Genomic DNA, 27,626 nt, shown 5'->3' with positions numbered 1-27,626 from the left:
TCACTGCTTACAGTATCTGAAAAAGGGAGCTTTAACTCTCAAAAGATCATGCCCCCCAAATCTTCTTGTTCCCTAAAATGCTAGTGGACTTGAATGTTCGCTATTCCAAACTTACCATATTCTTTGTGTACAGATCACATATCATCGTGGGAGGGAGAATCAAGGGACAAAGAGGACATTGAATATTCTTCCTGTACTGACCTTGGGCAGTGGATGGCATAGGAACCCGGGTTGTCTCGGTTGTTAATGATTTCTCCTGTTGTGATTTTTGAGCTATCTGAGCATCCCATTCCTCTAGCTCTTTTTCAAAGTGCTTGTTGTCTTCTGTTACATAATCTCTTAAATCAGGAGGCAATGTATCCATCCCAACAAGCATATGACCTGTTTCTTTGCTGAATTCTTCTGCAAGTGCAATATATGTATGACATTTGTTGAAGAATGGACACACAAGAGGAAAATCATTTAATACCAAGATTTCCTTGGAAAAATCTCTAATAAATTAGAATCCTGCCATCCTGATTTTTAAAAATATGGGTGAATCAATGTTTCATTACAGTAGCTATTTCTTGAATTTGATAAAATCAGCTTTCATGTAATTTAATAAAAGTCTGTTAACAGAATTACATGATCGTCATCAGCAATTCAACGCTTGCTACCAACATACAAAAAATGGGAGGATGAGGAATGAACTTGCACGGATGAACTTGTACCAGGTAGCTGGTACAAGATAGCAGAGCTTAACCCCTTTTGAGCCCACAACTTTCCTCTAGCATTATTTCCCAACTACCTTCCCACAAACTGGGGTCCTAAGATGTGTTTCACTGTTTGTGAATCAGAGTCAGGAAACATGCATTTACCGCTGAACATACAGTCTTGTATCAGGGGCGTAACGAGGCAAACTGTAGCCCTGGGCAAAACCTGAGTTGGATGCCCCCCCCCCCATGGTCGGCCACTTCACCACGACCAAATTTATTTTGCACCAGGACATTGGTGCGTGCAGGAGATGCATTTTTAGACATATCAGCACTAAAATTTCAGCGTATCATCAGGATACTTATGCTATCCTTATGCTAGGCAAATTTCTGGGATGTTCCTGAAGAGGGCGCATTTTTGGATGTATCAGCACCAAAATGTCAGGTATCATCTGGAAACTGTCCTAATGGGACCCCCCCCCCCCCGCAGGTTTGGTGCAGTTTGGTTTAGGGGGTCCAAACTTATGGACCCTCAAAGGGGGTGCTCCATCCCCCATTCTTTGCTATGGGGGATACCCTTTTGAGGGTCCATAACTTTGGACCCCCTGAACCAAACTGCACCAAACCTTGGGGGTGCCATCATGACAGTCTCCAGATGATACCCTGAAAATTTGGTGCTGATACGTCCAAGAATGCCCTTCTTGCAAGAACATCCAGAAATTTGCCCAAGAATCTTTGTTCTGCATTGAGTTTTCTGCATTGCTGTCAATGGGGGTTGCAGGCTGGGTGGGGGCACATTTCTGAAGGCACAGTCTCAAAACTTTCAGGGTCTCATCAGGAGACTGCTCTAGTGATACCCCCCAGGTTTGGTGCAGTTTGATTCAGGGGGGCCAAAGTTATGGACCCTCAAACTGTAGCCCCCATCTCCTATTAGCTCCCATTGGAAACAATGGGGGATGGGGCACCCCCTTTGGGAATCCATAACTTTGGATTCCCTGAACCAACCCTCACCAAACTTGGGGGGTAGCATAAGGACAGTCTCCTGATGATACGCTGAAATTTTGGTGCCGCTAGCCTAAAAACCACTAAAATACCCAAAAATGAACCCAGCATTTTGATGCCCCCCCCAGGTGATGCCCTGAGCAGCTGCCCACCTTGCCCAATGGGCATTACGCTAGTGTCTTGTATTGAGCCATTTACCACTGAACAAACAGTCCTGTATTGATAAGGAAATTATCCTTGTGACTGGAAACAGATCAACACTAGCAGCTCTACTTATATAAGCTCAGAATTAAACCCCACTGGATCCAAGTGTGCATACAGGGAATTTAATCATCAGACATGTTTAAAATTTAAGTATTGGCTTACCTGCAATATGTACTTAAAAGAAGTTACAAACCTACATAAAAATTCCTTTCAGAATTCCTAAGCAAGTTGTAATTATTATGCTCAGACACATTTAAATTGATGGAATTTTCTTCATCTTTCTGATATACAACAATATTAATCCAGTTTTCCTGCAGGTATTTGGCTTACACAGAACTATATCTATTCTAAGGAGGAAAGATAAAATGCACCCAGAAAAATAACAATTCAATTAAACCTAAACTGCACAGTAGTCATGCCTTGTGGATCTTATAGGGAAAAAAAATTATTTAGATATTCAACTTCCTTAACAAGGTTAATCATAAGGACATAGCAACAGCACAAATCAGCAAAGTATTACCTTGTATTAAAAATGGTTCCTTATCATTGACATACATTAAACAATAAGCACTTGCATTCCGGTAACCACCAAATGAGTCTCGCTCTAGCTCTTCCCACGTTGACTTAGTCACAGAAATATCATTATACTTCATCCATCTCCTTTGGCAACGATCATAGATATATGCCCAGTAGTGCCCAGCATTTGCCTGACCTTCATGAACTAATACAGCATGTAACCGATAAGGGACCTAGACCAATTCAAACGAAAGGATAAAGATGAGTAAGCGGTCATAATTAACGAAGGACAGGGTATAACAGAGATAGGAAAAAAGGCTTATTGAGGCAGATTGAAAATTTCACAATAATGCTGCTTCCAACCAGTACCTTAAGGACCATCTTCCTTGCTTTAACTGGTCAATAAAAGGTGCAAGATTAAAAGGTATTTTCATTACCTTCAGAACTTAGGACCAGATGTTTACATATTCAGGCAATCATAATTTCAATTTAAGTTTAATTCTGCAAATGGTAGGATAAATGTATTCTAGCTGGTAAGTTGTTCCAGTAAGCCCATTACAAAGTTATGATTTAATTAAAACCTAACCTTTAAAAACTACTGAAATGTGTGTGGGCAAATGCACAGAAGCAGACGTACATTTTGTGGAGGCTGAATTCTGCTACGATGCCCACTGATAAGCAACGTAATCAGTGGAAAAGGGGGGAAAATGAAAACTGTACTACATGAAAGGAACTGGAAACTATGACTAAATTCTTGACAACAGAATACAAGTTCATATAAAAGGAAACGATAGGATAGACAGACAGACAGACAGACAGACAGATAGCTTTGGGAAGCTATGTCAAACAAAAGTGTAAACGGCACTTCTGAAGCTGGCAAATATAAAAGTAAGAGCAAAATAGCAAATTTAAGAGCAAAGATACAAGTTTCAGCCTTGTGCGTCCTGTGCTGTGTTAGAATCTTCAATGGTAACTGCTGAAGAAAACAACAGGAATCACACCTGCATAATTCATCTGCTATGAACAAAGTTGAGCAAAGTGTAAACGTGGCACTTGTTTGTGTATAAAAGTATGCAAAAATTGATAGAACAGCTTGCAAAATTAAGTACTGCTAAATATATTTTAAGTCTTCTTCAAACTATATAATGACAGACCACGCAAATACTTCCTTTTCCATATGTGAAGGGTTTGATAACCGAAGATAGGCTCCCAGCCATGTGGTTGGAAGGGTCACTTGTACCTGGGGTAGAACACAAAGACTCTTGAGGGAAGGGCCTGGATTTCCTGTAAACCAGGTAATCTGTCTCTGAGGGCTGATCCAGTGTGGGGTGGGGAGACCTGGAACTCCAGGTTTTCCTCTACTTCCCAGCTTGGGTTAAAACGGAAAGGCTGAGGGTGATGCCATTCTGGAGCGATTTCTTCCCTTTTCTTTCTGTACGTGGCTTCATAACAGAAGATGCCTACTTTCATTCCTAACCATCATTTGCAAATTATATCCAAGTCACAAACTATAATTGGTTAGATTCTCTGCAAACAAGGATTCCAATCTGAATTCAGATGTATGGGTAGGAAATAACATCACGCTTTGTAGCTGATATGCAACCAACTCATAATGCATTCCTACAAGGGGAAAAATCCTTAATTACCGCATTGTATGCAAAGGCAGCATGAACTGAAGATACTCCAAAACTGACTAACCATGAATTGTCAATATGTGCTAATTGCAACAATAAAATGGATCACTAATTAATTCATATATCTGAGAACAGTACCTACCTGTACCATTGATTTGTCAGAGTACATTAATTCAATTGTCCGCTGAATTCGAGATATGCTTTCTTGCAAATCTTTGGTGACAAGAAAACAAAATAATTTTCTATAACAAACATCATGTACTATTCAAATTTTCACGTCTACCTTCACAACAATTTAAATGCTGACATGTGACTACCACCTTCTAACATGCAACTTCCATAAAAAGAATACATACATTTAGCACCAGCTCATAAAATCATTCATCTATTTCCTTCTCTTCCAATAGTTCAGAATAGCAGCTACATATAGGTGGAGCACAGAAATTAGCGAGTTGAAAATTTTCATCTTTCAGTTTAAAGTGACAAACTGCTATCTTGTCGATGACTGATAGGCTAAAAAAGTAGCAAATTACTGAAATCATCTCAGCCAGACCCCACAAATATTGGCTGCACTTGTTAAACAGTAAAAATTCACCTTTTCCACTTACAGCCTACCCTTAGAGTAAGATGGCTCTAGCAAGACTTTTCCAAAGTCTATATGATGCAGACAACCCTTTTCCAAGCATGGCAGATCTTGTCCAATTAAATAAAATGTGCTTTGCAGTACCTCTAGTATCAGTTTCGACTTCTGTCCTCCAACGGTGTAAACAGCCTTCTAGAACTGAAAGTTCTTCTTCTGTTATGTGTCTTGGTGCTGGATGCATTGGTAGATCTGGTGGAATCCGAGACTGTGTGAATGGCTTGTGTATTACGGATCGTTGAGCAGGAGATGTGCTTTGTGTATCTGCAGAAGGCCCCTGTTGTTCTGTTGTGCTACATTTGTAAAAAAATGAAGACATATTTAAAATTAAGCAAACTAAACCTGTTCTTAATACTGCTATCTTATTTGATCTGATTTCACACAGATTTCACAGTTATGCAAAAATTTCAGCTTCTCAACCCTAGGTTTGCTTTCTATTTTTCTAAAATTTTCTAATTAGTGAGGCTTTCTTATTTCTTTAGTACATTCATAGGCCACCTCTCCCCTTACTTACAAGAAGCTGCAATGGATTTTATGCCATAACAGATTTCTCGCTTCTCCTTTCCTGCTTCAAACCCTTGTCTCCCCTTGGGAACCATACCAGATGAGGAGCTGTAGATGAGGAGAAAAGGTTCCATAGGACAGCCCCTAGTTTGTGTAGGTGGAGGTGTCCTTTGTTCATGCAAAGAGGGCTTAGGACTTAACCCAATAAAACATATGCAACTCAGCTTAACAACACAGAGATTTTTTAAAAGCAAGTAGCTACGTAACATTCAAGATTCAAAAGTGGGTTCCAAGTATCACAAAGATCAGGTTTAAAAAGACCTGAATTTTGTTTTTGAAAAAGCGGTAAAAAATTAAACATCCATACCAGTATGGGAGTTTTCTCAGCTTTTTTTTTGTTTGACTTTTTTGAACATTTCCAGGTTTTTAAAATCCAAACCCAAAAATATGATGATGATGACTATCATGATGGTGTACACCCCTATACACCACACAATTTGGCATTTAGTTATTTAAAATGATCTACCAACAGCCAAACACAACTTAATGATGAATACCTTCCTGCATTATGTATCTATTATACTGTCTTCTCCAATTTCATACGGGAGGATCTGCGTATGAGACCTTATGAGAGTCTGAGTATAAAATGCCATATCTAATCAACTGTATAATTCCTCCTCTCCCCCCGTTTTTTCTCATGAACTCTATATTCTGTAAGTATACCTGTATTTTTTAAAGTTCGCATTTAAGAAAGAAAAAGACAAATTTAAAAATAGTACATACACCATCCATATAAAATTATATTTGTAGTGAGCTTCTGTAGACATCACAGCAGTAGAGTTAAATTTGTGCATAGTACCCCTCCACCCCACACAGATTGCCTGATTACATCAGGTCTCAGAAGCTAAGAAGGGTTGATCCTTGCAAGTATTTGGATTGGAGACCTCTAAGGAATACCAGGGTTGTGATGCAGAGGCAGACAATGGCAAACTACCTCTGAACGTCTCTTGACCTGAAAACCTCACTAAGGCCCTTTCCGCACGGGCAAAAACGTCATTCCTAGGGATCTGTTCGCATGGGAGGCGTAGCTGCATTGCAGCAGCGCCGCCCTCGCTCCCTCCCAGTGGCATGAAGACGCTGCTTTCGAACCTCACTCTCTGAGCAAGGTTTTTCGGAAGCAGCATCTTCCAACCATTGCCGTGTGAATGGCAGTGGCTGGAAGGCGTCATCCCCCCCCCTTTCCCGAATGCCTTACCATCCCCTCCGGCCTTCTGGCGCATCGCACAGGCCAGGGGACACAACCCCACGCCCTGCGACTCCAGAGCTGTGCCGTCTTCCCCATCCCTACCGGGGCCGTCCATGAGAACGGTCCCGGGGGGGGGGGTGCGTTGGCGTCGTTTATGCCGACGCACCCCTGCAGCGTAGCCGTGCGGAAACGGCCTAAGGGTTGCTATAAGTCAGTTGTGCCTTGATGGCAAAAAAAAGCCCTCCAACCCCAAGACTGAATAGGTTTTTTTAAAAATGATCAGAAAATATTCTCTTCCTAAGTCCAGATAATTACAGCAAGAAACACTGGATACATAGGCTGCATCTTTACCTTGCTATTGTCTGTGCTGACAAAGCACCGCTAGAGAGAGCACTAGAATTAAGATCCTCAATAGGAGATGTGCAGACCGGCTTACTTGATGCAAACTCCAACGCATACTGTAGGACATCTACCAAGGGAAACCGTTTAGGACCAGAGCCATAGCTTAAATATCTGCAAAAAAATATAAAACACCTTTACTATTTTAAAAAATGAATTTTAAAAACACATTTAGAAAATAAATGAATCAATTATACTGTTGGAACAGTTCTAATCTTGTCAGTTCCAAACAGTAAAGCTCACTCTGCATTTGCTATTCTAGCAATTTGGTTCAACAAACCATGAAGACTTTTTCATCTAGAATGGTGTTTTAAGGAATAGCTTTCATGTTCCTATGATTCATTTAAACAGCGTCTTAACCATCTTTGGAGGATTCACACGTTTTCCTTCTTTCCTTATATGTGTGTGTACATGCGTGGCAAATATATTGTGTAATTATGTAAATAAAATTTCTCATGACTTGTGTTTATTTTCAGAAAAAAAATACATACTACCTTTCTAGTCTCTGCTGCAATACTGTGAGGTATTCTTTAAGTCTCTTGATTTCATCCCGCTTTATTCGTGTTATTTCTCTGTTTTTGTGCATGTATCTGTCAAAACAAAATGTGAAGAACTAATTCTTTAGTTCTTCTACACATCATCTAAATTAATATTGAAGATTCAGATATATTTTCTGCCTAAATAGTACAAACATTTTTAACTTTCTGATAAGAGAGAAAAACCTATGAAAGTCTTTGGATACAACATGAAAAAATATTTTCTGTTGTCCCATACTATGTACACTTTATAGAACATTTATGGATAAATACTCCTATAACTGCTTTAGGATTTATTGATTCTAGGTACAAGTTAGTTGGTATATAGTTCATTCAGCTAATGATGGAAGTAAATAAACAGATTTTTAAATCCGATATTCATCCCATCCCAGGTATTCAGTTACTAATACATTTTAGAGAGAAAAATATCACCAAGGGGATTAATTTAGGACACTCAAGAGGGGTGGTGGCTGAAGTGCTATGCCTGCTGATAGCATCATATTTCTATTCCTTTCCCCTCTGCCTTAGCACCACTCATTGCTTGTACTAAAAGATCTTCATGAACACCACTTTAAACTTTCAGTGCCAAAGGCAGGCATGCACTATTGGCTGATGCCAAAAAATAAGAGTACTACTATCAGTATCATCAAAAATAAAACAGATGGTGGAAAACATCTATATAACATTCTGGAAAAAAGTTATATTTCACTCAGGAGAATGAGGCAATACAATAATTTCTACTGAACCAATTCTAGATATGCATTTTAATAATTATGTTGTTGATCTAATTCACATTTATGCACAAACAAGCCTAAGTTACATAAAGTGTATTAGCCAAAGTTGTTTTGTTTATCCTGGACCCATGAGGAATACTCATAAAATGATAGTTTTTAAAAACCCTGGTTATATTAACTCCTATCGAATTAACAGACATCCTTTCCAGGAGAAAGTCTTGAAGTGCTTTGAGAAGAGTATAAAAGTATAAAAGCATTTCTAAAACAAGAGAATTATCTGACTTGAAACAACAAATAGCCCCTAATGTAGCCTGATACTGCTCTGCTTTGTTTTCAGTTGGCTAAGTCTACATGTATTGGTTTTATTACAAGATTTTTACTGTGCACTGTTAATGTGAAATGCCTACCTTTGAGTTTCAAAACTAAACTTCAACATATTGGACACTTGATTTAGGGACTGAACAGTTGATCTTAACCAGACATAAGTTACATAACGTATACCTGTCCAGATATAAAATTGGAGGGAATTCTAACTTGTTGTGTATTTTCTCTGGCCTTCCCAAAGCTTGATTGAATTCGAATCTTGAAAGCTCAAATGTTAGGACTGGAGGAAGCTCAGTAAACCAGTGCTAAGAAAAAACAGAAAGGCAATAATTTCTTTTTACCCACAAATCTATTTTCATGATTGAAAAACAAACATTTTAGAAAGTTATTGTTGAAGGCTTTCATGGCCGGATTCAACTGGTTGTAGTGGGTTTTCTGGGCTGTGTGGCCGTAGCCTGGTAGATCTTGTTCCTAACGTTCACCTGCATCTGTGGCTGGCATCTTGAGGTGTATCACAGAGAAAAGTCTGTTTCATGCTGTGTCTAGTGAGAAGGGAAAATTCAATGGGGTATATTGTCCATGTCCCTGGTGGGGAATCAATGAGTAAGTGTTTGGGTGGAACTTGCTATGCAAAGGTGTGGTTGAGTGCACTGTATTGTGGGTGGGGTTATCAGTCCATTTTTTAAGTACTGGGAGCCAAGCTTTGTTAATTTTCAGAGTCTCTTTTTTCTTGTTGAAGTTGTCTTGGTGTTTGTGAATTTCAATGGCCTCCCTTGGCAGTCTGAATTGTCTTCTGAATTGTCCAGAATTTCAGTGTTCTCAAATAAAATGTTGGTCCAGTTTTGTTCAGATTTTTCAGGATGATAAGCCGATGTCTTTCATGCTCCTTAATACGAATCTGAATGCTGCATTTTGTGGTTCCTATGTAGACCTTTTCACAGTTGCAGGGTATGCGATAGACTCCTGCAGAAGTGAGGGGGTCTCTCTTGTCCTTTGCTGAGTGTAGCATCTGCTGTATTTTCCTGGTATGTTTGAAGATGGTTTGTAGGTTATGCTTTTTCATCAGTTTCCCTATTTCTCTGTGATACACCTCTGAAGACGCCAGCCACAGATGCAGGCGAAACGTTAGGAACAAGATCTACCAGACCACAGCCACACAGCCCGGAAAAGCCACCACAACCAATTTCAGAAAGTTGTCCAGTTCTCAGTAACTGACAAGAAGTTATTCTTAAAACGTTGAACAAAATTGTCATAGTACTCATGCAGATCTTGAGAATTTGAAGCTACACAAGTTTGGTTACATTAAGCCTTGTGCAACTGGCATGTTGTATGATCTTTAAATCACCTCCTGATACAGCCATATCTGTACTTAGGCTCTCCTCTAAAAAGGTCTGCTGTTTGTGTCAGCTTGTTTGCTGAGCCACTGTATTTTTACAACTTATTTTACATCAACATTATGTTCATTAATATTAATTCAAAATTTATTCCTTATTTTCAATCAGATGTGTCTTGTATGTGCTGATAATTTCATAGCAATGTATTCTACATCTACTTACTCCCTTTGAGTTATTTACCAACTAATGATCCTGTCAATGGAGATGTAGTGAAGTTAGCTTTTGTTCAAAAATGAAAATAAAGTTGATTAAAATGTTTCTACATTGAAATTTGGAAAAGCATTCCACATTTTTTCTTTGCTTTATTCGCATATTTAATCCAAATTACTGACCTTGGTATATAATAATCAAAATGTGTCAGATGTAAACAATCTCAATTTTGCAGTGTCTTATTTTCTAGAAAATGAACAGATCTGCTCTCTTTATTCCAACTCACTAGGCTGAACTTTGGATTCAGTAATAGCATTGGGTAATTGCACTCTTTGGCAAAGATGTTATCCTAGAACCTTAGAGAAGATCAGGACAAAAAAATAATGACATTATCTACAAAGAATGCCCAGTAATTTTGGAAATTCTACACATACCCAAGAAACTAGTTCCTATTCCATTAGGGAAATTGCTGAGTTGTGAATCTTCTCTCAGTAGCAGAATATAATATTTGAGTGGGGAAAATGTCCCAAAGCTGTTTCAGTTTTGTTATTAAAAGTGAAAATACTTCTTGACGTCATTTTATAGTACCACATTTTGGTTTTATTGTATCAAAGGCATCTGACAATTGCAATTAAAAAGTTTTGGAAGTGATAGATATTGCGATGTTGAAAATGTGTGTATTTGTAAAACATTAACATATAAACTGACTCAATGAAAACTGAAATGCAGATATGATCCGTATATTACTAGAAAGCATATATTTTTACCCACAATTTTGCCACTGAAAAACCCTGGGTTGGATCCAGCACAAAATCATCTCTTGTGCAGGACTTCTTGCACAAGCAGAAATGCAACAAGAAGACAATGGTAGCCACTTGCACAAAGTAAAACTTATCGTATCCCCAATTGTGTTTCTGTTTACATGAGTGCTTGTGCAACTAGTTTCTGGTCACTGTAATATATAGGAGGAAAACGGTAGGTGTTATAAAAAATCTTGCATGAAAAAACCTCATTAAGTCCCTTCATGTTTCTGTTAAAACTTTGCTGGATCCAAGCCAATGTCTCAACATCATTAATTTGCTAATAACACATGTTCAGATCTATTCTCGTCATATGAGATAAAAATGACTTTTAGAGAACTGGAGTGTTCCACTTAGCAACAGTAAATTAACAATATTAATTAATAATACATTCCTTGTTGAGCAGCCTGCATTAAATATGTAGAATTCAGTAAAAACCAGAGATAGTAAATCAATTTGGAGACTACAGTTGGTATAGAATTTTGAGGCTGTTGAAGTGTGAATATTGAACCACTTTACTCCATTTGATGCCTGCTGATGACTTGGTTCAATTCAAGGTATTGGCTATCCCATATAAAGCCCTCCATGGTCTGGGTGCCTCCCACCAGTGAGATGTCTCTCACCTGTGCTCCACCATGACTGCTTCACTCTTCTGCAAATGGGCAAGACCCACAGTTGTCTGCTCATGTGCACTCTCTGTTTTGGCCCACAATTTATGAAATGGCCCTGCCTGAAGAACTCAGGAAGGCTCCCACTGTCCTGGGCACTTCACAAACTGTAGAAAACTGAATAATTCAGGACATTTTTACACAGGTATCATAATGGAATTCATTATAATGGAATTCAGGAATAGTATTTTAATGAACAGAAAGATACTGTGGTTTATAGTACTTTGTATAGTACTTGCGATCTTTCTGTATGCAGTAAACTATTATGTATTTTATAGATTATTTATGATATCACATTTCATATTTACTTCAGATTTTTATTTGGTTTTAATTTCTGCATCCTAATCCTGTTGGATGTCCTATTCTACTGAAGACATTAACTTACACTGTGCAATCCATTGTCTCAATAAGAAAGGTGGATTATAAATAATATAAATAAGCAAAAAAGGAAACTATTATACTATGTATAAAAAAGCAGATATGTAGCCCAAAATGACACCATTATGCCTTTATTCATAAAGTTTCAGCTGGCTACCACAAGAATCTCACAGCTCTACTTAAGTGTCCAAAAATAGGAAGGGGGGGGGCGCGCTACATTTTGTGAATTAAGAGGGGAATAGAAGTGATCAAAATTAGTACTGCTATGATTAGAATCCATTTACTTGAGAGCTAACATTTGGAAAAATTGGTTTTTTTTCTTGTTAAGAAAATTGTTAAGCTGTCAAAGCCAACACTGTATTTCAGTCAAATAAATGTGATCACCTACTAAGTTGACAGGAAGTACTGCCTAATTGTACCTCTATAGAAGAGGTGAGGGTGGCAACAATAAGAAGAGGCCCATTAAAATATTGTGTATTCCTGAGGCAAAATAAGTGATCCATAAAAATATTTTGTATATGTGCCATTTATATTTTAAATTTAGTCAGCTTCATGGAAATGGTTAGTTGATTCCAGTAGTTGAAGAATTCCACTCACCTCCTGGCCAGACTTCCCAGAATTTTCTGAATGTAAGGATTCAATCTCCCCTTCAATCATAGCAGCTTCTAGGCACTCATGCAGATCTTTGAAGCCATTAACCTGAAGTGGGTATTGGCCAAACATCTCCGTATTTTCAAATTTCTTCCCTTATCAGAAGAGGGAGGTATTAACATTGCAACAGCAAACATCTAGGATCATGTGTGAACTATAAACCTATATTTGATTATGTAGCCGTTTCTAAACCATATTAAAATATGGAACAGATTAGCTAAATTTACTTGATCAATGGTGGATCAAAAAGCTACAGTGAACAAGTTGATGGTTCTGAACTAATATTAGCTAAGATCCAGATTTCTATATTAGACATACCCAAGTGCTTACACATCTCTGGAATTAACTTTTTCTTTTAACTACATAGAGTCCCCCACGATACAATATTCAAAACATAATGGGATTACTGCTCAAAACACCTAAACCCAGAGTTCCCTGGATGCACAAACCTAGTTGTAAACACTAATCGGGATCCAAGTAACAGCATAAGAATGTATGTTTACAACTGTAATTGTTTCTGTCTTCTTCAAACACATTTTACTGTTAATCTTGTTTTCCATCATCTTGCTTTCAGATCACTTTAGTAGATCTGCTATTTAGTTTGTGGGATTCATATTTACACTGATGATGGTATTTTAAAAAAACCACAACATTGCTGTGAGGATAAAAAGACAAATAAACTTCTACATATCATCCCTTTCAGTAGACTTACTAAGCAAAGCCAAGTAAATTTTGGAAGCTGTATCAACAGCAATCTTTTCTAAGGTGTAGAGAAAACAATAACTAAGCTTAGCAATAGAAAGGAATCCTGTAACAATAGCAATATTTGGAAAATTACTTCAATACTTAAAGCTTAAATATTTGTTTTAAAAGATATTGTTACAAATTTTTTTTTCTCAAAGTTAAACGTTAGGAATCAAAGTTCACATAAGTCACATGTAAACCACATGCACATGTAAACCTCATGATTACTAGCATCTTATGTGTAAAGGATGTAAAAAAGCAACAAGGAAAGTTGGAAATTTGGGTGACCTGCTGCTGGAGTAGCTAGTAAAGGTCTGAGTGCATGCCAGTATCTATAAATATTAATATATTTTCTCTTTTAGTCAGGCAGCCCAATTCAGAGTCTTGGGGCAGCAAGGAAAAGCACAGCTATAGTGCCATCCTGCCGCCTCCAGAGGGCTTTTTGGCAGTTCAGGAAGCCAAAAAAACCAAAAACCCTGCTGCTGAACAGTCCTTCATTAGACTTACGCCAGGGAAGCAAAGCCTTTGGCATTCTGGCTCAGGGGTTGGATATAACCACTAAATGGCCACCAGGAAAGGTAGAGATAACCACAAAACATTATGGAGTGATATTACACGCAACTCTAATGGTAACTCTTCAACATATCAAATTGAAGGTCTGTTTAATAGAATGCCTTTTAAATGAAGATATTGTTTTAAAATATTTTATTGCATACACACATCTTACTCTCAATCACACAGTGTTGTGTTGGTAAAGGCTGCCAAAGCAATGTTTTAAAAAGTCTGCACAGTCATTCAGAAGCCATGCTGGGCAAAAGGACCATCTGGCCCCACCTTCTTTCTAAAAACACGTGGCAGGCACTATAGTGCATTCATGCCACAAACCTATAATCCCTGTAATAATAGTACAATATTTTATATAATTTATTTGGAAATGATACAAGGTACTTTAAGATATGGTAAGATATTTTACTTTAGAATAAACAGTGTGCTCTGACAAAACAGTAGGCTGGATCCAATAACTCTCTACCACTAATTTGGATCCTATAGCTCCCAGTTGGATCCTATAGCTCCCACTTTCTCCAACTGAGAAAGATTACCTTCAACAAAGAGTCTTTCTCTATGGGAAAAAGTCATTCTCTATTGGATGAAGTTTTTCTCTTGCCAGAACCACCATGAACCAAACAATTGAAACAGTTGTGTTGAACAATTATTTCTTTATTGTAGGTCAGATGAATCCTGAACACGGTCCAAGACGTTACTGGCTTGTTCAGCCAGAACGCCTGGATCATAAATTCAGACAGTACTCCCTCCCCGCCCCCTATCCAGATTCCCAGCGGCATTACTAAGAACAGAGGCATTCCTCCTATTGGGCAAAGTGGGCAGTTGCCCTGGGCGCAGCCCTGTGGGGGGCGCAGGTTTGTTTGTGGGATTTTTTGTATTTTCAGTGTTTTTCCATTTCTGGCCTGCATGGGGCGCAGTTTTTAGGCAAGCAGCACCAAAATTTCAGGGATTGTTTGGGAGACTCTCCTGATGATACTACCCAGGTTTGGTGAGGTTTGGTTCATGGGATCCAAAGTTATGGACTCCCAAAGGGGGTGCCCCATCTTCCATTGTTTCCAATGGGAGCTAATAGGAGATGAGGCTACACCTTTGAGGGTCGATAACTTTGGACCCCCTGAACCAAACTTCACCAAACCTGGGAGGTATCATCAGGAGAATCTTTTACTGATACCACCCAGATTTTGTGAAGTTTGGTCCAGGGGGTCCAAAGCTATGGACTCCCAAAGGGGGTGCCCCATCATCCATTGTTTCCAATGGGAGCTAACAGAAGATGGGGGCTACACTTTTAGGGTCCATAACTTTGGACCCCCTGAACCAAACTTCACCAAACCTGGGTGGTATCATTAGGGGAGTCTCCTAAAGATACCCTGAAAGTTTGGTGCTGCTAGCTTAACAATTGCACCCCTGCCAGCAGGCACCTCCCAAATTTCCCCAGATTTTCCTTTTAAATCCCCCCGCCTTTGACATGGATTTAAAGGGAGAATCTGAGATCCCCAGTTTATACATTGCAAGTGATGCTGTTTCAGGGTGGGGGAGAATCAACCCCAAAATAGCATCACTTCCAATGTTGTTTAAACTGGGAACCCCAGATTCTCCCTTTAAGAAGAATTTAAAAGCAGAATCTGGGCTCCCTAGTTTAAACCCCATTGAAAATGATGCTGTTTGGGGGTGGATTCCAGCATCACTTGTTTAAACTAGGGAGCCCAGATTCTCCTTTGAAACATTGAAAGTGATGCTGTTTCCCCCAATTGGGGGTACTGGATACAACACCATAAAATGTTTTCATAGCAGTAATAAAACATTTTGAAAGCATTTTGAAAATGTTTTCAAAAATTATTTCTGTTGTGTGGCATGGCTTATTGCTGTGCTCAGATTTGTGAGTTGGGGCATGTTCTATAATGTGATGGTGACTTTGAAACAACCTGGTGTAAAAAATCATTGCTTGGTCACAGTGGGGGAGGGTGGCTGCCCATGGGGGGCGCCAAACTCCAGTTTGCCTAGATACGCCACTGGGTGTAGCTACAGGGGGGATGCGCGTTGCATTGGGCACGCACCTGGGGGGGCATCAAACTCAGGTTTTGCCCAGGGCTCTAGTTTGCCTAGTTACGCCACTGACTAAGAACCAAACCGTTAGGCTGTTTGGCCTTCACTAGGAGTGAGAAGAGATAAGCAGAGGCTGAGAGTAGAAGGAACATAGTTTCACACAGGAAAAGCACAGCAGACAGAAATACCATCCCCCACAAATCAGCCAACCTGACATCTCTATTGAATAAAAATCTGGTAGAGCAAAATCATAAGATACAACCCAATGCAATTTCTGAACTTGCATGCCTCGAATATTTAGAAAGTGCTCTTAAATTGTTCAGTTCAGGACCACCACCACCCAAAAAAGTTGCTTGTATAAACTACACCTGTATACATTTTGGTTTATCAATAAAATGTTGATTATAGACAAGAGTGTTACCATTCAGGAACAATACCTTCAAGAACGCCAACTGCTAGAAACCGCCCATAAAATAGTTCCACCATCGGGTTCTTTGGTTTCTCTCCATCCCTAAACATATAATAAATATATAAAACTGAAAGACCCAAAGGATTGAAATGCCAAAAATTATCTTAAAATAATCCTCAATATCTTTGCTCTTAAATGTTGCACTGAAATTAGCTCAAACTCTGCTGATCATGTGCTTTTCTTCGAGCAAATTCTAAAAGCCCTCAGGAGAATCTTACGTTAAATTCCTTCAGCCTCCCTGGCATTAGCTGGAAGTGTGAGGTACAGCTCATTGATATCTGCATATTGGTTAAAGCCCAGCCCAAATCTCCAGATGACTTCACCCAACATTTTATGCAGATGTTAAAGAGAATATGGGACAAGATGGAACCTTGTGCGATCCCATAGACCAAATGCCAAGGAGATAAGCAGCACTGCCCCAGCACAACCTTCTGGATGCTACCCTCCATGTAGGACTGGAACCAATGCAGACTGGTGTCTCCCAATCCCAGCTTGTAACGATTTAAGCAACCAGGAAGGACAAGTGTTATATACAAGCAGGTGGTAGGCCTTTAACCTCTAAGGATCAGACTAAATAAACTGAACAGTATCCCAAATAATTGGACAAGTCAGCACCTTGTACCATCTGAACTTGTCACTGCTAACTTAGAGTTCAGGCCAAAACAGGTGCAAAAACTTTTGTTCGCGAAGTGCTGACCAAAACAGTCACAGTGAGAAAATGAGCAGCCATCCTCCTCCCAACAGCCCTCTGATCACTTGGAACAGGTTCACCGTGCAGAAGCAATAGTGGTGGAAAAGCATTGTTTCTTTGCTGCTTTCACTTTAAGGAGTGTGTCTTATTGGATTTGCCTTGACTCTTACACTGTTGTTCTACTCACTCCCTTGCTTTTCACCGCCTGCAGCTGCCCAGAAAACCAAGGGATTACTTGGGCTCTAACATTTGAGAGAGGGCATCTGGGAGTGATCATGTCAACTGCCCAGGTAATTTCTTCATTCCTGAGGTCAAATTTACAAATATTTACTTCATTTCATCACTGATACATTACATCTACAACTATATTACATCTCAGTGTCTTTGCATTGAACAGTGACAACATCAGATTTCCTGGACTGTTTTTATTGCATGGTAAAATTGGTAACTTACTGTTCCTCCTCAGCTTTTATTTGGAAAGCATCTTCTAGCCAATCTAACAATTTATGGGTGAATTCACTGACATCTTGCTGTTGAAAGAACAGTAGTAACAAAAGTCAAATTCAAATATATACCTATGTGACTGACCAAAAGATTTACTTAATGTCAGACATTGGTATAGTATTTTTTAAAATACAGCATTATTAAAGAATGCAAGATTTTAACATACAAGTCTGAAACTAATTACAAAAACAAATGAATTAACTGTTGAAATATTCAAATATAAGTTAGTTTTTGAACACAGTTATGCTAAGTTGGCAGTAAACCAACTCTTCCTGTTTAGAGACACCTGCAGCTATAATAAGCTTTGCCTGCCATGGAGACAGTGAGTGAGCCACCTCATTACTGTCCTCGCTAACAACTGATACTGTAAATGAAATACTGACAGCAATCAACTATTGGGGAGTACAGGGGACTCAATCAAACAACCATTCATAAAAATACATGACCTTTGGACACTCATTGTCATTCTATTGCCTTTTTTTAAAAAAATCTCCCTAGTTGTCATGGAAAACACAGATACCAGAGAATGACACGCCAACAAACCCTCCACCAATGGGGGAGCACCGATTGGTGGTCAACATTTGATTTCCTCCTGGCCATGGAAAACGGCATCTTGGTACTGCTGCTCTGTGAGCCCTTAGTAGCCCTCCCAGCTCCCCCTCACCCCAACAGGCAGGCAGGGCCTGCAAAAACAGCTGCTCCATGGGCTCTGCAAAGTCCACCTGTCTCACCCTCATCCCCAACAACCAGCCCAGCCCATGGAACACATAATTCACAGGCCCAGACACCTGATCAATGGGCCCAAGAAAGCCCTCCCAGCTCTCCCCACCCCAAGCCTCACTTTTGACCCTCTCCCACTCCAACAGTCACCTTCAAATCCTCTGCCATCCCAATAATCACCTTCCAACCCTTACCCACCCTAATACCTTGCCACCCTCTCCCCATCCCAAGTCATACCTTCCAACACTCTCCCATCCCAAGTCTCACCTTTCCATTCTCCCACCACCCAAGCCTCACTTTCTAAACATCTCCCCATCCTTAGCTGCACCTTCCAATCCCCCACCCCAAGCCTCACCCTTCCACCCTCCCATCACCTCAAGCCTCACTTTGTCACCCTCCCCACCCAATATTAACCTTGCCACCCTCTCCCCACCCCAAGCAACATCTTCTAACACTCCCCCACCGTTCACTCTCCCACCACCCCAAACCTCACCTTCCAACCCTCTCCCACCGTTAGCCACACCTTTCAACCCCCATTCCAAGCCTTACCTTTCTACCCTCCCACCATCCCAAGTCTCACCTTTCCACCCTCTCACTACCCCAAGCCTCACCTTTCAATCCTTCCCCACCTTTAGGCATACCTTCCAAGCCCCTCATCCCAAGCCTCACCTTTCAACCCCCCCACCACCCCAAACCTCATCTTCCAACCCTCCCAACCCTGATACTCACTTCCAACCATTCCCCCACCTTTAGCCACACCTTTTAACCCTCCCCTCATCCCAAGCCTTACCTTTCAACCCTCAACCCAACCCCCAGCTTACCACTCTCCCCATCACAACGCTCGCCTTTCCAACCTATCTCAACTGAAGCCACTCCGTTCCACACTCCAATCCACCACCCAAGCCTCACCTTTCAACCCCCACCACCCCAGCCACTCTGATCCATTCTCCCCCACCCCAAGCCTCACATTGCCATCCTCCTCCCCACCAAGCCTCCAAACACTCCTCTCCACTCTCCATCTATCCTCATTTTCACATCTACCCCAAGCCACACCTGTCCAATCTCTCCCACCCACAAGCCACAGACACAGGTAGGTGGCAAATGTCACACCAGGAGCAGAGAAGGGGTGCTACAGTCCCAGTAAAGCCCATTACAGAGGGAGATGCTTCCTCTTCCACCCTTGGCTAGGGCCCATTGCATCTTCCCTACTATGGGCTCTGTTGCTAGATTTCTTAATATATTTGTAAACGTCCACTGATATTCATGTGAATTGAATCATTCTATAACCGGTCAGTTCTGCAAAAATGGGTCTCAGTAGTTTAAACATTTAGATTATTAATACATTACCTGCTGGGAGTCATTGGACTTGAATGCATCTTTAAGAATTTCAACAGCTCTTGATGGATCAACATATTTTCTTTTGGAGCCAAAAAGAAGTGCAAATAGGTATCTTAATTCACGCATAAAAGGCAAATTTCTATGTTCCTGTATTCAAAATGAATGTAAATAATGAAGTTATTTTCCCCTTCTAAACACTGTAGCTTTTAAATTAGTATCATATTGTAAAGCCTCCAAAAACTTTGGGGCGAAATCCTGCTTTCCATGAATGGAAGGAATGAATGAAATTGCTCTTCTCCACTTTCTCCTTACCCCAGCTTCACTCTGCGCTCTTCAAAAAGGCCTGAATTATGTTTGAATGATCTTCAGGAAAAAGATTCCATGCAGACTGGAAGGGGGCTCAGCAAGAAGAGCAAAATCAGACACACACATAGAGGCATGTCTGGCTCTACTTTCTCCTTACATAAGCAAACCAAACCTCAGAACTGATTCTGAGGTTATTTCACTTATATAAGCGGGAACGGCAGATTTTTCGGATTCTTGCCTTCTTACTTGAGTTTCCCATGCCACATGCATTTGGTTTGTAGATATACCCAACTCAGCAGATACTTTTCGGACTGCACAGAGGGCTTTCAGAAAAATCCATTTATTTCTGTAAATGCCTTGACACTTTCATAGGGGAAAAGGGGGTGGTGGTGGTGGGAGTAGAAGTGTTTTAATAAAACTAATCAGAATTAGGATCTAACCAGTTGTGTCACTGTATCATTCACACTCCTCTTCTCACAAAGATTTTAAATATCCTTTCCAAATCAGTAATACAATGAATGCATTAAAAATCAAACATTTGCTTGTTTCAGCCCTGAGGCAATACCACATCTCTTCTATAGAAAGAGCATCACCAGGATAGCTATATAGCAAATGCTAAATTTAAAACCACATTCCAATACCTCAAAGCAAAGCCCCACGGTTATTTCAATTACTTCAGAACTACTACACAGAAAACAGTTAATAGATAGTAATGTCTCACACAGAAGATCCTAAGTTCAATGCCTGCCATCACTGACTAAAAGTTTCGGTTATAGAGGCTGGGAAAGACCTCTCTTTGCCCAAGGCCTTTGAAAGGCATTGCAGACAATACTGAGAAGATGGATCCATGGTCTGACTCAATAAAATAATTTACATATGTTTATTCAGGATCATTAGCTCTCTGGGGAGGAACAAGGCCCAAGTGGTAGAATATGTGATTTGCATATGTCCATACCACACTGAAAATTAGGTCATAAATATCATATAGCAAGTCACCAGATATGATAAAAGCAAAAAAGATCTCTCAGTATGTTCATCTATATCAATCCTAACTTTACTTATAAATAGCCCATGGATCTGATTTTATAATCTGTAATCTCATAAACCATAATCTAATGGTATCTATATAAACTTCACTTCCAACAACTAATTGGAAATATTCCAAAACTGAAAGACGACAGAATGCAATACAGGACATAAAAAGAACATTGTATTACTGCATAATCAAGGTATATTTACACTTATACCTTTTGGTTCCGGGGCAGATCTTGAGCACTCGCAGGAGGACTATAATTCAAGACTAGTCTTCGGAATTCCAGCAGGTGAAATAATGACTGGGGGAAAAAAACAATAATTTTTGTACAACTTTTTTTCCTCAAAATATTAATGAGTCATTGAAACATGAATACACTGAAAAAATTAAGTATCTAACAGGTTTTGGGTTGTATCCAAATGCGTTTCATATTTGTATTTTAAGAACATAATTCTCATGTAAATTCTGAACCGCAGAACACAAAAATAGTTTTGTGAAAGCTATGAATCACACAACTATTTTCAAAGAATATCAGAGTCTTATGCCAAAATAGTAAAACGAAAGAGTATTCAGTGATCACTCTTGTCTAAATTCTTTTGGATTAGACAGGCAAGAAGAAATCCAAGAGAGTTAGTCTTGATTCTATATTTAAAATGAAACAGTGATATGCAAAGAACCAAAACATGACCTTTGAACAGTTGGGCAACAGGATGAATGTTAAAGTTGTCCCCAGCCAAACCTGATTAACAAATTGATTCCAACATCAAGATGTCATGTGAAAACCAGAGTTAAATGTATACAGAGATAGCCTATTTCTGACTACTAGATGCTAAAGGTACAGCCATCTCTTGTCTGTCTCCTTCTCCTAATTCCCTGGAGTCAATGAGCTAGCCCAAGGAATTCAAGGCTTGTCATGGACAGGTCATCTAGTTACTGCTGGTGAATAAAAATTGCCTCTTATTGATCAGGTATTGGCCAGCATGATTCTTGGTATTTTTTTGAGGGGGGGGGGGAATAAAATTCATTGGACATGTTAAGTCTGAAGTAGTGATAAAGTTAATAAATATATCACACAATGGTTCTCTGCATCATTTAGCACAGGATCAAGGTCTAGGGCTGGATCTTTGGAAACTAAGCGGAACATTCTCACATGCATACCTATTAAAGGCCATTGAACACCAAATTAGTCCTGCAGTTTAGGAGACCCAGGATCTGGAAACAAGATATGACATGCTCTCTCCTTTAGTGTGAAGAAGAACAATAATAATTTGGATTGATACCCCCACCCTATCCTTTCTCTATAGTAAGGAGAGTCAAAGAGGCTTCCAAACCCCTTCCCTTTCCCACAACAGAAACCTTGTGAGGTAGGTGGAGCTGAGATAGTTCTGAAAGGATTGTGACTAGCCCAAGGTCACCCAGCAGGCTTTATTTGTAGGAGGGGGGAACAAATCCAGTCCACCAGATAAGAGTCTGCCACTCAGGTAGAGGAGTGGGGAATCAAACACAGTTCTGCAGATTTAAGTCCACCTGCTCTTAACCACTACACCAAGTTGGCCTTTCTGCCAGTGGAAAGGAAGTGCTGGAAAAAGTTGCTCTTTCAAGGCAATTTACTTGCACAAGGTAGTTACAGTTTACCTCTGGAAAAAGTTGATCTTTCAAAACACTTTCCTTGCACAAGGTAGAGTCACAGGATGAGGGGAGAAATAAACTCTTATTAGCTTTTTATATTTGGAACAAAAAAGTGGTACACTTAAGGGAAACCAGCCTGAAAACTGCCTTAACATGGAGTTTGCCTTGAAACTATGCAAGACTGATTATGGCTACACATGAGTATACGAGTAGAAAGGCATTTTACTAGTGGCCAGAGACTATTGCTTCAGGTTCTTGTGCTGAAGCAGCACAGTCAAAATAAGATCAGGTTACAATGCTACCAAAGTTAAGATCATATTTAAAGAGAGGGAAGAACAGAAAGAGTAGATACAGAGTTGTGAAATGCTGAATTTGATTAAAAATTGGTACATGTTTTGAGGGAAAATCAGCATATGCAAAAATGATTTTTGTTTCTGTATTTTCCTTTGAAATTTCAGCTATAATTGACAGGATTTCCCCTACCTTAGATTTTTTTCCTTTGTGCATTAATTCTGTAATATCAGAACAGTTACATATAACATATGTGATTACAAATTTCTACTCCAAAAACCCAAGTAGCTTTGAATTCACATACACAGACAATTATGGACTACTATAATTACCTTCTTTGTATATAGTAATCTGTTAATTTATTAGCAAAGTTGCCTTCAGCCATTCCAACATATATATTCCAACCAGGGTCATGACATGAAGGCAGGCAATGGCCATGAAAACCCTATGGGGTCACCATAAGAAGGTACTGGCTAGACACTAGAACAGGGGTAGGGAACCTGCGGCTCTCCAGATGTTCAGGAACTACAATTCCCATCAGCCTCTGTCAGCATGCCCAATTGGCCATGCTGACAGAGGCTGAAATTAACAGATCCCTGGTATCTGGAAACAGGTCTACACTAGGCTAATGGAAGAAGCACTGGAGATCACTAAACAACAAATAACAGCCACAGCAAGAAAAATTGAAAGATATGAAGCAAGAAATGTCCAGTACAGGCAAAATCAGCAATTTCGATCAGACCAAAGGCATTTCTACCAAAGCCTCAACACAAAGATCAATGTTGAAAGCAAAAAAATAGAGAAAAATGCAACACTTCAGTTTTGGAAAGATTTGTGGGAAAACAAGAAGAATTATAACAGAAAAGCGCAGTGGATAAAATATTTCAAGAAAATGTGGCCAAAAACAAATGCAAGAGCTGTAAATAACAACTGATATGATAACAAATCAAAGGAAGAAAGTGAAAAACTGGACGGTACCAGGACATGATCAACTGAGGCTTCTGGCTCAAATACCTAACCAGTTCACCTGGTCAAGCAGTTCAGTGAAACCATGTAAAAGGGTGAAATCGATGAATGGCTAACAACTGGGAAGACACTTGAAACGTCTTCAAGTCAACAAAATTAACACCTGTCAAATTCAGAAGGCAGCCCTGCTGGGATCCACTCGAATACCACATCGATACATTACAACTTCCTGGGCCTCTGGGTGAGGCTTGAATTGAAATGAAAGGCCAACAACCAGCTAAAGAACTGGCAGCTATGAAATCAACCAACAACAACAACAACAACAACAACAACAACGAAACGTTCTTACTTGCAAAACTATGATTTGGTGATCAATTCCATGACGTTGGAATATTTTAAAGCTAAAATCTTCACAAATATTAGACCTTTTACTATAACTATGGCAATAATAAGGGGGGGAGCCATAAGTTGTCCTCCAATATGCAACGAAGCAAGATGAAAGAGCATTGTGAGAATATACCCCTGCTCATAAGCAATGAAGGAGTCTGTACAAAATGGGTTTCAAGCCAGATTCTTTATAACTCTGCTGCAGCAGAAAGTTTGTGCTGTCATCAGAAGATAAGTTACTGTTATTGTGCAATCACAGAGGGGGAAAAAGAAAAGTCAAAACTAGAAATAGTAAAAGACTAAACAGCTAGTGGAAGTTAGTTTCATATGTCTAAAAGGTTTCGAAGCAGCTTTTAATAAAACGTATGGAAAACATTGATCTTGAATCCTCATGTTCAGCACTGCTAAGATGAATAAATATGTAACCCCAAATTCTGATCTTTGCTAAGCTGTGACACCTGAGCATTCAAAAAAAGCTGGTTATATTTGTAACTACATGCTGAAAACAGCTTCTCCTTTCTAGAAGATGACAAATCTCTGACGGAACAAATATACAGAAATGCTGACACAAGTTGGAAATGGTGACAAGCAAAGGAACACCCAGGAAACTCACCACATGTTACTACAATGTTCCAAAAGAACAGTTGTAACAGCAGCAGAATAAAATGGTTTTCATTTTATTTTAATATTACTACACATAGCAAAGCATTGCACTGATTAGTGAAGCCCACAAGATATACTTCTGACCTCAATAAAAATGTGCCAGGTTTCAAAGGATCCCTAGGGAAAGTATGAAATATTGTCACACAGTTGATGTAACCTAAGGAGCCTTCGGTCCTGTGATTAAATGAATACTGCAGTAGCTAATGTCCAAAATTATCCCACATGCCATAAACAGTGGTGGCTATCTGAAACATAATCTAATTTGGCTGTCAGACCACCATTTAAAAAACAAGAAATATTGGACACACAATGCTGCACATATTACCCTATATAATTGACTAACATGTGAACAAACCCTCGACCAATGGGCATGCAGGGTGTAAGAACCCTCAACCAATGGCCACACATGACTGTCCTGCATGCCAATTTGTTGAAGATTCGTGGTCGTCTCCCTCCCCTCCATCCACCCTCCTTGCCCCCTGCCATGGTGTCTCCTTCTGTATCAATAGAACACAGGCACAGCTCCTTCTTTCTCTTTCTCAATTGACTAAAGCTGAATGGAAGAGGGATGATCGCTTCCCTTCAGCCCACGGTGGCTGAAAGGAGAATGGGGGGGGGCACAGAAGACCACTGCACTCTCCACCACCACCCCACCTTGACAGAGTACATTTCACTGCAATCTGAAATGGGTTTTTCTGCTAATTTAATACAAAACTGTCAAATCAAAAATGTTTAAATGTCTGGATTTAACAAGTTCATATATGGGAGTTTATTTTGAATGTTTTTATGATGTATAGTGTAGACATGGGTTGCAACAATGTATCAACCAAACTGTATAATGTTCAGAATTAGTGAGAGATTAGTTCCAAGGTTCAGTTTTCATTTCTTGGACATGTACTGGCTTGGACATGTACAGGAAACAGAATGAAAATCATGGCATTGTGTTCTCATCACAGGTACTCATCACATCAGGTATAGGTGTTGCCTGTCTTATCTCCGATGACATGGGAATGGCAAGATATCCTCTGACGATCAGAGGAGAAGGACCCTTCACAAGTAAGAACCAATGGCTGTTCCTCTGAGGTAGGAAGACTTCTTTCTGGAATCTCCAAGAGTCGTACTAAATTGTGCCAGGTGGGCCATCAGGTTTGCCTTCATGGACGTTTTGAAGCATAAGTCTCCCAAAACCCACTGAACTTGTCGACTTTGTAATGTCAAATAAAGTTAGAAAAGGAGGAACAAGTAGTCGCTTTACAAATTTCTTCCAGTGAAACATTTTTGGCTAAGGCTGCATTTGACGCTACCTGCGTACCAAGTGCATGGTGATGCTGCCAGGTGGTAAAATGTGAAGGACCACTATGTATCTATGATAAATGCATAGATTTGGATCGACCAACAGTATGGAGACCCAACTAGCAGAACTGACTGTGATGAGGAACACTGTTTTTATTTGAAGAACTTCATAAGAATGTCTCAGATCAGTTCAAATGAAGCTTTTGCCCACATGCTGAATACCATGTTCAGCCTCCAAGTCAGGAACCTATGTATCTGAGGAGACTCATTAGTAGTGACTCCTTTGAGAAAGCGAGCCAGGTGAGGAGAATGGTGAGCCTTCTAAGTTAGGAATTATGGTGGCTATGGCTGCCACCTGTTTTTTTGGGGTAAGACCAGTGGTGGGATTCAAATAATTTAACAGCCGGTTCTGATGGTGGGAATTCAAATAATTTAACAATGGATTGTTTACAAGCACCATTTTAACAACCGGTTCTGCCGAAGTGGTGCGAACCTGCTGAATTCCACCACTGGGTAAGACCCTGCTCCACACCATCTTGGAGAAACTGTAAGACAGCCGGCAGGGATGGAGACATGTGGTTGACTCCCTTGCACCTGCTCCAGCAAATGAAGACCTTCAGATATAATCATATATCCTGGTGATAGGCTTCCTTCTACCTGCTAGTTACCTGTGAGCTAAGCCCCAATTGTGGTGTGTGTCAGAGTTCAGTTTCCAGGTGGCTAGTTGTAGCCTGCCTGGGTTGGGATGGAAAAGGGGACCTTGCTACAGAAAATCTAGTCTGACAATCTGAACGGTGCAACCATGGACATCTGCTGGATCATGGAAAACCAATGTCTCCTGGGCCAAAAGGGAGCCACTACAATCACTCCCGCCTTCTGTTCTCTGATCTTCCTGGGATTAGGAGAATGCGTAGAAGAGTTCTCAGTCCAACGCCAGAGGGTCCACTGCTTCTGTCTGATTGCATAAGAACCTCGTGAAAAACCTGGGTAGTTGGTGGTTCTAAGGCGAGGTGAACCACAATGAAGGTCATGTTTGATAGATGCTGGCATCATGAAGGATTTCTCTACTCAGTGAGCTACTTGATACTGATACTGATATGAACATAGCAACTGCTCCAGTGAAAAACAGTGCTCCCTTGGTCATATTAATGATGGCCCCTAGATGTTCCAAAGATTGAGTTGGATACAAGTAGCATTTGGAATGATTCACCAGGAAGCCGAGCTGGGCCAGATCATGAAGGACTCTCTAAGAATTGATCTTGGCTTGCTGAAGGGACAGTGACCAAATTAAGACGCTGTTAAGGTGAGGGTATAAATGAATACCCTGCTCCAAAAGGATCACCACCAAGTTGATCAGGAGCTTTAAGACCACTCAAGGAGCAGTGCAGAGTCCAAACGACATCATTTTGTACTGGAAATGATGGTCCTACACACAGGACAATTATCTTGTCTTCCCTGTTGATTTTGGCACGCTGAGAGGCACATTAAGATGACACCGCTGCATTTTTGCTCA

General features: G+C 40.0%; 1 protein-coding gene across 3 annotated transcripts in view; it reads right to left on the bottom strand.

Annotated features, from left to right (window-relative positions):
• USP25 (ubiquitin specific peptidase 25) overlaps positions 1-27,626 on the bottom strand; it is a 76,931-nt gene that overhangs the window by 25,696 nt on the left and 23,609 nt on the right. For all 3 annotated transcript variants that reach the window (XM_048492967.1, XM_048492968.1, XM_048492970.1), the window contains exons 6-17: positions 21,099-21,185; positions 19,555-19,692; positions 17,437-17,513; positions 16,261-16,334; positions 12,419-12,567; positions 8,609-8,736; positions 7,332-7,427; positions 6,790-6,951; positions 4,776-4,981; positions 4,191-4,261; positions 2,419-2,647; positions 202-402 (exon numbers count right to left, since the gene is read on the bottom strand). In XM_048492967.1, the coding sequence (XP_048348924.1) occupies positions 202-402; positions 2,419-2,647; positions 4,191-4,261; positions 4,776-4,981; positions 6,790-6,951; positions 7,332-7,427; positions 8,609-8,736; positions 12,419-12,567; positions 16,261-16,334; positions 17,437-17,513; positions 19,555-19,692; positions 21,099-21,185 (1,618 nt within the window). The remainder of the gene's footprint in view (positions 1-201; positions 403-2,418; positions 2,648-4,190; positions 4,262-4,775; positions 4,982-6,789; positions 6,952-7,331; positions 7,428-8,608; positions 8,737-12,418; positions 12,568-16,260; positions 16,335-17,436; positions 17,514-19,554; positions 19,693-21,098; positions 21,186-27,626) is intronic.

This window comes from Sphaerodactylus townsendi, linkage group LG04 (assembly GCF_021028975.2).
Source record: "Sphaerodactylus townsendi isolate TG3544 linkage group LG04, MPM_Stown_v2.3, whole genome shotgun sequence".
NCBI classification, from domain to species: domain Eukaryota; kingdom Metazoa; phylum Chordata; class Lepidosauria; order Squamata; family Sphaerodactylidae; genus Sphaerodactylus; species Sphaerodactylus townsendi.
The sequence above is the reverse complement of the archived record's forward strand: the minus strand, read 5'-3'. Positions and strand labels throughout refer to the sequence as shown.